This window comes from Megachile rotundata, chromosome 16 (genome assembly GCF_050947335.1).
Source record: "Megachile rotundata isolate GNS110a chromosome 16, iyMegRotu1, whole genome shotgun sequence".
NCBI lineage: Eukaryota > Metazoa > Arthropoda > Insecta > Hymenoptera > Megachilidae > Megachile > Megachile rotundata.
In genome coordinates this window covers 9,849,696-9,860,738 of record NC_134998.1, presented here as the reverse complement: position 1 = coordinate 9,860,738, position 11,043 = coordinate 9,849,696, and the positions used below count along the sequence as shown (strand labels likewise).

General features: G+C 35.3%; 3 protein-coding genes across 3 annotated transcripts; 1 reads left to right on the top strand and 2 right to left on the bottom strand.

The window, feature by feature from the left end:
• The first annotated feature begins 116 nt into the window (after nt 1-116).
• On the top strand, nt 117-1,197 carry RpL35 (ribosomal protein L35). The gene is made up of 3 exons (XM_003702452.3): nt 117-245; nt 619-755; nt 917-1,197. Exons 1-3 carry the CDS (start codon nt 243-245, stop codon nt 1,146-1,148), a joined length of 372 nt encoding a protein of 123 aa, XP_003702500.1. The 5' UTR covers nt 117-242; the 3' UTR covers nt 1,149-1,197.
• Nucleotides 1,198-1,239: 42 nt separating this feature from the next.
• CTL5 (C-type lectin 5) lies at nt 1,240-6,424 on the bottom strand. Its single transcript, XM_012283457.2, has 5 exons — nt 5,834-6,424; nt 2,343-2,446; nt 2,064-2,258; nt 1,788-1,993; nt 1,240-1,719 (listed from the first exon to the last, which is right to left on the bottom strand). The coding sequence occupies exons 2-5, from the start codon at nt 2,434-2,436 to the stop codon at nt 1,561-1,563; spliced, it is 654 nt and encodes a 217-aa protein (XP_012138847.1). The 5' UTR covers nt 2,437-2,446; nt 5,834-6,424; the 3' UTR covers nt 1,240-1,560.
• A 153-nt stretch (nt 6,425-6,577) lies between these two features.
• On the bottom strand, nt 6,578-7,798 carry galla-1 (cytosolic iron-sulfur assembly component galla-1). Its single transcript, XM_003702450.3, has 3 exons — nt 7,509-7,798; nt 7,023-7,286; nt 6,578-6,964 (listed from the first exon to the last, which is right to left on the bottom strand). The coding sequence occupies exons 1-3, from the start codon at nt 7,660-7,662 to the stop codon at nt 6,867-6,869; spliced, it is 516 nt and encodes a 171-aa protein (XP_003702498.2). The 5' UTR covers nt 7,663-7,798; the 3' UTR covers nt 6,578-6,866.
• Nucleotides 7,799-11,043: the final 3,245 nt, after the last annotated feature.

The following is an 11,043-nucleotide window of genomic DNA, read 5'->3' as shown; positions in this document are numbered from 1 at the left end:
TAGAGTGTAAACCAGATATATGTATTAAATTTATAACAATGTCACTAATTTTATAATAAAAAGCAATCAAATTTATTATCCAATACAAATTCGTTCATCATTATTTAAACTTGGTTTCTTTTTTTAATCATCAGATGGCGCTGATCATGTACAATTTGTAAGAAAAATTCACATCTATACTTTTCATTGATCTGTGATTTTCTTTCTTATTGCTTCCTGCCTCAAAGGACATAAACGGCAAGATGGTTAGTGAAAGAATGGAAATCTATTTGTATTCCAAACATCATTATTAATTGTTTTCCAGAAACTTAATCATTGAATTTTTAGTCCTTATATAAAATCAAATATTTGTAAATTTTTGTTAACGTGATACATATTCAAAAGACAATCATACACATAACCTATACTTCTGTATCAGCAAGATGTTTAACTCCTTTTTCTTCCTTTAGCTATATAAACATTGTTTCTTTTTATAAATAGTTGATAGAATTAGTACTGATCATTGCTATTTCCATACAGTATACAAAAAAATGAGTGGAATGTCACTGAATGTTACCAATTTTTCATGCAAGTCTTGAAATGTTAAGTGTGATGTTAACAGTGGTGATGTGATTTCAGGGTAAAATTAAGTGTACCGAACTGAGGACAAAAGACAAGAAGGAGCTGCTGAAGCAGCTGGAGGAGCTCAAAACAGAGCTGACAAATCTTCGTGTTGCTAAAGTCACTGGTGGTGCTGCTTCTAAGTTGTCAAAGATGTAAGTGCAAATCTTAAATATCATATAAATTTCAATGTAGCAATTATTTTCATGTCAAATGAAGTAATAAGTCTTTGTTTTTATTTATTTTTATTCTCATAAAATTTAATATTAGTCAATACTTCTGGTTCACAAATCTAAATATTTGATGTATGTTTCAGTCGGGTGGTCAGAAAGGCAATAGCTAGAGTGTACATTATTATGCACCAGAAACAAAAGGAAAATTTGCGTTTATTGTACAAAAACAAGAAGTACAAGCCGTTGGACTTGAGGCCAAAGAAAACAAGAGCACTCAGGAGAGCGTTGACACCTTACCAGGCCAACAAAAAGACTCCAAAAGAAATACGCAAACGATCTGCCTTCCCACCAAGGAAATATGCTTTAAAGGTGTAAACTACAAGGTATTGATAAGGGATAAAATAAAGGTTTTTTAAAAATTCAATACTGTGTTACTCTTTAAAGAGACAAACATACTCCAAAAAAATATTGGCAAATGCTTTTTATTTTGTATAGAAAAGGTGTACAAAAGTTAAAATTAGACAGACAATTTCTACTCAATGTAAAATCTAATATAATTCTTGATTATTCAATATCTGATATTGTGTGACGTACTATGGCAGATCTTCCAGTATCTGAAGATGCAAAAGATGCTTTATGAACTATAATTAAACTCCTAAATACAAATTTGGAACTGAATTACAGCACCCACAATATATAAATGCAATGTTCTCACACAAGTAAACTTTTGTATAAACAATCTTAGGTATTGAACATTCAAGAATCGTAGAAAATCGATACATGAAGCTTAAAGACGTATGCCAGGGTTTCTAGAAAGGACAAAGTTCAGAAGTTCATCGCTGTCTTCGCATACAAAAGGCTTTCGGTGATGGCAAGCCACGTCGTGCCATTTAATGCCATCATTGTAAAAGTTGTTTAAGATAGACAAGCAGGACTCGTCGTTACCCTGCAACAGAAACAATTAATCATATATTAAACCAAAAAAATACGTTTCTAAAATTAAAACTCATTTACCTGGGCAGCTTCACGATTGTCAGGTTGTGGTTGTCCGTATCCGCCAGTGTTACTCCAGTCACCAGAGTTACGCTGCGTAGTAGGACCAATCTTAGCTCCTGAACCCGACCAGAACCATCCATTGATGTTCTGGGGCTGAAGATCTGGTCTGTCACAGCCATTGAAGTTGCATTTGCGTCCCGATGTCCAGATGAATCTCACGTTTCCTATATAATAGTAAATTGAGATACATTCGTCGTAAATACCTTAATAATAAGATCTTGTTTTATAGTTTACCTCGTGCCAATCTCTGTTTGATAAATTCATTTTCTTGCGGCGTTTCAAGAGAGACTGCGTCCATACAATGTCTGCGACAAATGTTACGAGCATCCAGCCAGTCCACCTCGAGACTTCTAGTCGGTTGATGTTCCCAACTGAAGAAGTATGAATGTGCAACACCTCTGGCATCTCTGTAGGTAGCATGTCGTACTCCTGCAAAGAATTAATTTGTTTTTGTGAGAAAAAAATTACAATTATATTTTCATGAACTAGTTCACAGTTTTGAAAAAGTCTTACTGTTTGCACAACTGCGTGGATCAGGAAGAGCGAGTCGACGTTGAGCGTGGACTGCGACGCCAACGAACAACAGCATCAACCATATCGTCCTCATCTTTATGATTCTTAAACATGAAAAAGAAACGAGTTCTATTATAAAAGTAGTTACTAAATATTTTTAAAGTTGGAGAAGCATCTTCGGTATACGAGAATTTGCTAATTATTTTTTAATTTGCTGGAGAGAAGAAACGCGTTCGCGTTTTAAACGAAATGAGGAAACCGTTTTCCGTTGTAAATGATTATCCGAGTAGAGGTATCTTGGGAACGAATCTTTGTCCAGGGTGAAAGGAGACTTTGAGTGAATTACGATTTGAGAAAGAGAAGAGAGGGCTCCTACTAAGATGATTCTCTCGCGTCGACGACCAGGAAAAATGTGAGGGGATTTTGCAACAGGTCTTCGTTTTTTGTAACGTGCCGCCAACTTTCCTCGGAGCTCCATAGGCTTGCAACTTTCTAAATCAGCTTCACGTTACCGGTAGATGATATTCACAATTAATGGCTAAAGAATGCCTCTGAATATTAATGACATTTGCGTCGCAACTACAATTATCTGAGTAGCATTCTATAACACAGGAGAGTAAAGATGTAAGAAAATGAAAGTAGAACATAAACTGTGCTGTAGAGTCTGAGCAATCTAACATGAAGTAGTAAGAAAGTGATTGGAATTGATGACATGGAACATTAGGAAGTACAGTTGTCTAATTATTCATGTAATCGAGTTTCCACGATACAATGTATTAACATTATCCTATTCGCGTTCAATTCTTAAACTGAATAACAATGATTCTTGTTTAAAATTCCACGCTGTTGCAGAGTTAATGAAGTCCCACTTTTAATGGCGCTGCTTTCGCTAAAAATTAGTGTCAGCGGTCGTTCACCTGGGTTGAAGAAATACCAATACCATCCCGGAAGAGGCGAATCAATTATCAAATGATTAAAAATCTCCGTTTGCAAAACAATTTAAACACACCGTGGAAAGTTCAATATACCTCGTGTTATTTACACGGCATTTCGTCCTTTGGAATCATTGAATTCAACCATACATAGTAAAGTTGTTTTTCAATTATCGGTTGACGCAACCATCAACTACGAGTCTGCGAGCCTTGTCGATCGAAGAATCTCTTCCGCCTCTAGTATCCACAGAATTAATTAACTGGAATGATGATCATAGCTTTTACTCGAATCTTTTACTGGCAGTTTAAAATGTTCTCGTATTTTTTGGTAGGGTGTTCGGCGGAAGGAAGACGTTAGGAATTTCTAATTGGACAGTCGGCAACCGGATGAGACTTTCGACACAATATTGTTTTAACTACCTATGTATTTCGTAACAGATATTATCCGATTACTGAGGATTAAGAAATTAAAAGTTGTCAATGACACTTTTGCAAACTTATCTGTGATCAGTTCTTTACTAACATTAAGAGGTTAGTTTTTCCTACAAAGTAGCAGTATATTTATTAACTACAAAGTAGTATTTTTTTTTACAAAATATAATATACTGTTTATTGGTAGTTTTGTAAACATTTACTGAACCAAGTACTTATTTGTAGGGTTAAAAGCGCATTGGCAAAAGAATGAGAAAAAGGGGAGAGATCGTGGCTTTATTTCGTATCCGTGTATGTGCTCGTGAAACCGTTATCTGGCCGGCTTTATATCGTCCGGTTAGGCACTTGACTGTGGGTTCTACGTGTTTCTTAACGGCTCCCTGTCTGTATGCGTATTCGGGACGAGTACAACGATATAAAAAGGAGGCAGGTGTGTGCCGATGCGTTCAATGAAAATAAATATCGGTGCCGGTTCATTTTTGACTCTTACTCGATCAAGGATCATTACGTCATCCGTGTCCTATTTTTATCGGCGTCTCGTGTGCGCTTCTTGAAGACGTTTACACGCAACCCGTCGGAAATGTTTAGTGTCAATACTATACATTAAACGCAAGAGACATTGTCAGATGTTCGTGAATATTTTCACCGTTGAATATCGCAGTCAATGAGTACGGAGGTACTCTCATTTTTTATGCAAATGTGTGGTTGACATGTGGGTCAGTAGTGGCTGTTCCGCCTAAATCATTATCTGTTTAAATAAGTAGGTGATACTTTTTTCAGGTGCACGCTATTAAAGCTTCTGTGACAAAAGCGCTGTTTCTGAAGTCAAAATGTGGCCAGATGCTTTCAAGACCAATTTCAAATTCAAGAAACATCGTAAATGCACACTTCGATTTTCTAACAGGAATTAGATATTTAGTGTGGGAAACGCATAATCTTTTATTCAAAACTTTTGCTTGGATGTCGTGACACGTTTAACGAGGAAGTTTCTCTCTTTACCAAGCAGTTTTCAAAGGGGAAAATCGGGTTTGTTTTTTTCTCCTTTTGCGGAGGAGATGCAATGAATTCTCGACCAAAGCAATACTTCATGTAAGTTACAAGTTGCATCGTTGCGTACACGTGTGCCGATATTACGCAAGGAAAGTACCTTAGCGAAGATAAACCCCGTCACCTCTCGCGAATCGAAGAGAAAGTGAACTATCTTCAAAACAATCGTGTTTACCTGAAAACTGAGATGAAAAGAAAATAGCTGATTCTACTAGAATGCAACATTTGTCATGACATTTAAATTTATATATTCATTTTCAGTTTTAATCTCATTAAAAAACTGAACACTTCTAGTTCATTGTTTAGAACGTGATAGAAGTGCCAATTAATTAATATTTGTTTGAAAAAGCGAAGGAAATAATTCTCATGGATAAACTTAGTGCGAATTTTGAGAACAATCATAAATAGTGTACATGAAAAAATGGTGAAGTATATAATTGGACAGGACTTATTAATTAAAGGTAACTGGGAATAAGTCGTTAATTAAAGTAACGTTAATTACGCAGTCTTTTGTTCTACTAAACAAAGAAATCAAGAACGAAGTAACGCGGTAATTTAAGCAAACAATATCATACAAACTGGTCAAAATTTTAATGAACATTAAGGGTCTCATTTCCTTCAAGTTTTTTATTATAATTTAATTCAAAAATATTAAAATATTATTGAAAATGACATTGTTTTATTCACGTTTAAATATTGAGTTATAATTTATTATTTACAGATGCAAGAACAATTTTTCTAATTATTGCAACTTACAAAATTTTAATTAGATTATTTTTATTTATCTCCCAATAAAATTGTGAGGTTAGTGCTCTTAAAAATATTGTCTACAAAAATTTACGAATAAACATAATTTTTCTAACTGAAAAATTATGCTTTTTGTGGTAAAAACATTTTTGTTGAAGGGTAAAAGGTAATCGAAATTTTGCAATGGCGGAAAGCGCCATCAAGTACTAACGCGCCAAAACGCCTCTAGGAAAAGGATGGCCAAAGAGAAAGCTCCGTAGTCCCTGTGCGGGTCATGCGACCCGGCCATCCATTCACGAGGTCGTCGCTTTCGATTTCTCCGGGTGCACTTACCTAGAGAAGCTTCTTCTAAGTCGTTAATGATCCTGAATCTCCAGAAATTTCCCGCTTAATACAAAGGTGGTCGGGAATGAAAGACGAAAGAATGCAAAACACTTCTTTCGTTGTTTCCTGATAGCTGATTTTCGATTGATCCAATGTAAAACGTAAGCTCGTCCAAGACTTGTCGATCGCGACGAGAAAGAAGAATGAACTGTGGTATACGAGCAAGCAACCGGTATATAGCCGGCCCACATTCCCTTCTGGCTCGAGTAACCCAGATTCTTCCCACCCATGTGTCTGGGGAACATCTTCGGGGGCCTGAAAGGGGCCCTGGATAATTCCCATCTTGCCCCGGCACCTCTCACTGGTCACTTCCCTCACCCGTTGCCTCCGAGCTTCCCCGAAGTCGTCATCTTTCGGAGCTACAATTCGTTTTTCTCGTATTGGAATCCATCACTGTAATTGATTCTTTTAAAGGAATTGTTCTTCCGTTGACCAACGATAGGCAATGCCCGCAAGGACATAGTGCACGAGCAGGCAGGGCGTCTGCACTTTCAGCCACTGATACGAAGATAATTTTTTAATTTAAAAATTATAAATCATCAAATTTCGAAATTTTCATATCCTCATAATCACACATCTCTATACTCTTGAGATCTTTAGCAGGCATCCGTCTAACACACCGCGAAAGCTTTCATTTATGTCATTGGTAACAACGCAAAAACGACCCTGAAGGAAAGTATAAAATATAACGGATTATCGTGTGAAATATAATTTATTAATACAAAAGTGTATATGGCATTATGCTATTTGTTGTAGTACCATTGTCCTTAATAATTAAATATTTCTACTGATTTAAAATTAAATTACAGTATAATAAAATGTTTAACTGCTGTCATATACTACAGTGTAATGATGCAATGTTCACCTAGTCCCATATAATCCAACATGTGTTGTATTTATCATTTAATCAATAAATCCCTTTAAAAATCAGAGGTAGAACTTCTAATCTATTGAAACCCATGCACCAAAAGAATCTATTCCTTCATTCTTCTTCTTGGATACACTTTTCCACTAATTCTCTTAAATTAGGATTCTCCATGGCAGCTGCTATCCTCTCCTTGTCATTTATCTGTTTATTTACTGAAATATATATTTAGTTAGTAAGATAGTATCTTTATGTATAACAAACTGCACTTACTTTCTTGCTCTGTTGAGTGTGCACCTTGCTTAATGTATATGTCTAGTTTAAAAAGAGCTACTAAATGACGTTCCAATTTTACCCTAATACAAAGACCTATCAATGTAGCTAAAGAGCAATGCGGTACAGTTGGATTGAACTCGATGCGTATCACGGATACTCCTTTTGGAGTATGCTTTGAAATTTCAACACAATCTTCGTACACAACATCCAGTTGTTCCAACGTTTGTGGCTTTTCAGGATCCTTAATCGTTCTCAATAGATCTATGATAATTTAACCTTTGTAAGCCTATGTACGTAATTAATTGAATACACAATATTAATGTTGTTCAACAAATTCTCAGTCAATCTATTAGTTGATGAAATATCTTATTATTAATTGTTAATCAAGTGGTAAATTAATATTATGACATTTGATTTTAATCAATTACATCTAAATATTGCGGGTATTAGATGACTCCAAATAATTTTACAATATGAACTTGCCATAAACAGATTCCTTAAGCTCAGTGTCCGATTGCGAAGCGAGAGTTTGATCTTTTACGTCTGTGCAGCCTTCTGTAACCTCCATTTCGTCGCCTGTTGGCAAACCATCTTTTATCTTCCCCCCAATTGAGATTTTTCGAAAAAATGACAACATGCTTGCCCCGTGCCCCCCTGCCACTTGTTATAATCAATGATACATAATTAAGATTTGTTTATATTATTGGCTAACAAGTGCAATCATCCTAACCTCTTTACACCGACGAAAAATGCATAGCAATTACGTCATTGTGGCGCGAAAATTCAAATATTGATTAATACCTTCCTGGTATGACTATTTTTATTACAATAAGAAGGACAATCTTACAATTCATACATTGTAATAATAATTAAACATCGAATAAGTACTTTGTGATTAACTAAACATACGATTTTCGAAAAGTTCTATAGTCCCACAAAGTGGCGGCAAATTTAAAAAATTTCGGTAGCGTTTTGCGCGCTATCTATTGGTATTTGCAACAACTAGAACTACTGACCGTTTCTCGTTTCAACATTCAATTCAGTTTCAAATGATGAAATTTGGCAATAAATTATTGATAAAGAATTCTATGTATCGAATATTGAAATTGTAGTGCTAAATTTGAATTTTAAGTATGCAAATAAAACCTCCAATCAAAGAGAAAATATTATTATAGCTGAACAAAATTTATTACCTGCTATATCATGAATATCAAAATAATTTGCTTTTTAATCTGTACCAGGGATAGGTTATATCTATAAATTACCAACAGTGGATTCAAAATCAAGTTAGTATTTATAGTAATAATTTATTTACTTTCATTTGCATAAGAGTAGACGTAAATCAAGTCTATAAAAATGATCGTTAATTTATACACGTGTAGTTATGAAATTTGTGCATCACAAGTGTTTCTATCTACAAAATGATCCATAAATTATCATCAAAAATTCCTATTAATTCGCATCTTAATATGTTTCAGGTAGATTTGCACAGAAAAGAAATTTCACTTTCTCATTAACACTCAATTCATGTGTTTCATTCAGTTCCGTTTCTATTAATAATGCAGTATGCTAACATATATATTCAGTGAGTCTTCTACTTTGTGTTTTATGTTGTAGGCTTTCCCTGAGCGTTCCCGCGTAAAACCTGGAACGCAGGTACCCGACATATTCCTTATCCTATAAATTGGTCATCACTTTTGAGACCTGTTCAGCCATCTTTGAACAAGGTCATTTAAGGTCATGAAGATCATTCAAAATATAATGATAGAACTTAGTAAGGTACTCAATGAAAAGGTAAATATACAAATTATAACATTGTTGCAACCTTGAATGATCTTGCATAACAATGTTGAAATTTCCATTGTTATATAATTCAAATAGTAACTACATATTCTTAACAGGTTCTGCGCCTACAAATGTTCGGATTATGATAATAATTTAAATTCAAGAAACGTCATTAGAAGGTCGTTAATAATCGAACACAATTCGCAAAAGCTTCAGTAAATTTTTTATCAGAATTCGTCTGATCTTACTGACCTCTGACTTTATCAACTTTCGGAATAAAAGTTTGATACATTTTACTATAAACATCTCTGATAATTCTATCAGAGTTCCTCACAAATCGGTTAGTATCGAATTTGAACATACAAACAATATTGAAAAGGTATTAAAATTTTTTTTATTCATTTAATCTCTCTGCCCCAGTGATATTTTTCGACGAACATTACATAACAGATTAAAAATTTTTCATCTGCTGGAAAAACACGTTTGATTGGATACTTCAGCACTTTCCAACCCTTGCTTAACATCAGATCAATGTACACGGCGCTCCTCCATAAGCGATTGTGAAACTATCTTATTTATCTGTCCACCGTTAGAAGAAATTCTACTCGACAACAAAAGTTTCTTACTATAGCGTTATCAAATTATCTTTCATCTCGATTCAACGCTGAATGTTCGTACAGGAAGAATTGCATGGAACGAAGAAAGTTCATAGTACAGAGATCGCGACCCTGCTGCGAGCCTAAAACAAATAACAGATTATCCAATTTGTATTGGGAGTAAGAGTCGTCTTGGGTGTTGCATCTTGCGCACGCCCCGTTCCGCAGCGAGAGCAGAGACAGACAACAGTGTCGCCGGTAGGAATACTGGCAAATTCGTGGAAGCTAACGGCGATCCAGGCCCTCCGTGAAACTGATAAACGCATTCATTCTGGCCCCGGCGAATGAGGTTTTAAGGTGAGAGAACGGTGCAACGCGAGCGAAGAATGCGAAAGAAAGCTTTCTAGAGGACCTGCCTGATTTTCTGTTTAATCTACCGACTTACTCTATCACGAAACTTAAACGTTATGTATTCACGTTGTAACAGTGAACGCGAGTATTCCATCTCCGCCGATTCCAGCTCCGCTGATTTTGATGAAGCTTAGAACGCGTCTCTATATGCAGGAGAGAGCTGCCGCCGTCCCTGAACAATTGGAGACGAGGTGGTTGTGCAACGATATAATCTTGCTTCTTTAAGCTCCATGGTGAGTGCAATGGAATTGCTTTTTTCACATAAGATATACACCACTTACCCATATAGAAACGTACACTTTATTTAAATGAAGCAATTTACATTTTTTATATGTTATACTTATCATCTATTACAGCATATTGCATGTACAGATTTACTAGTATTGTCATACTTTCTTATTACATGTTATATTAGTAGCACACCCTAATATAATGTTGTAACATCTTAACATATAGTCTAGGACCCACCCCATTTAACTTAACTCTTACCTAACCCCTGGCATAACCCAGATTTACTTCAATTGTATGATATAATATTATAATTGGTGTACTGCTACGCTCTAAATAATTTTGTACATGTATCTTATATTTTTAGATATTTAAGTATTATGTGACGATTACACCAGAGTGACCAAGAAGAGAGAAGTAGTAAAAAACCAGGAACTGGAAAAAGAATAATTACATAGAATAGTTTAGTGGTTGAAATCTTTCACAATGGAACGCGGAGTAACTGTATATACTTAAAGATATTCGGGAGAAAGTACAAGCGTTGACAAGATAGACATCGAAGATTCGAAATAGTGTTAATTAATACGGTAGCTTTATTTGCGTGAAAGTTTAGTGATAAAAGAAGCATAACACCATTCTGCCATTATAGAACTTGCAGATTAGCTTATCTCGAACCGATCGATCGACATACTTGCTTCCATTTCATTGTATTGCGCTTGAGAGTTTAATACCATTAGAGTCACTGCTCAATAATGTTCAATCAAAAAAAAATTCTAAATGGAAAGTATTTTAAACGCCATTGTTGTCGTTCGATTTTTGGTTCTTCCTTTCGTTGAACGCGATATTTACTCTACTTTCTATTTGTCCTTACAATTAGTAAACGTGGTTTCCTTAAAGTGATGTAACACGATAGGTCTCGTTCGTGCTAAAAGTAATCGTTAACCTTGTTGTCGAAGAGACGGTAAAGTGAAATTGTATCGTTCGAGATCGTGACCTTG

What these genes read in the sequence shown, in the direction of transcription:
- RpL35 (XM_003702452.3), top strand. An exon ending in GCTTCTAAGTTGTCAAAGAT is followed by an intron (nt 756 to 916) that starts GTAAGTGCAAAT and finishes TGTATGTTTCAG; the next exon opens with TCGGGTGGTCAGAAAGGCAA.
- CTL5 (XM_012283457.2), bottom strand. Translation starts at nt 2,436, where the DNA reads ATGAGGACGATATGGTTGATGCTGTTGTTCGTTGGCGTCGCAGTCCAC. An exon ending in CAAACAGAGATTGGCACGAG is followed by an intron (nt 1,994 to 2,063) that starts GTAAACTATAAA and finishes ACTATTATATAG; the next exon opens with GAAACGTGAGATTCATCTGG. An exon ending in ACAATCGTGAAGCTGCCCAG is followed by an intron (nt 1,720 to 1,787) that starts GTAAATGAGTTT and finishes TTTCTGTTGCAG; the next exon opens with GGTAACGACGAGTCCTGCTT.
- galla-1 (XM_003702450.3), bottom strand. Translation starts at nt 7,662, where the DNA reads ATGTTGTCATTTTTTCGAAAAATCTCAATTGGGGGGAAGATAAAAGAT. An exon ending in GCTTAAGGAATCTGTTTATG is followed by an intron (nt 7,287 to 7,508) that starts GCAAGTTCATAT and finishes AAATTATCATAG; the next exon opens with ATCTATTGAGAACGATTAAG. An exon ending in ACACTCAACAGAGCAAGAAA is followed by an intron (nt 6,965 to 7,022) that starts GTAAGTGCAGTT and finishes TATATATTTCAG; the next exon opens with TAAATAAACAGATAAATGAC.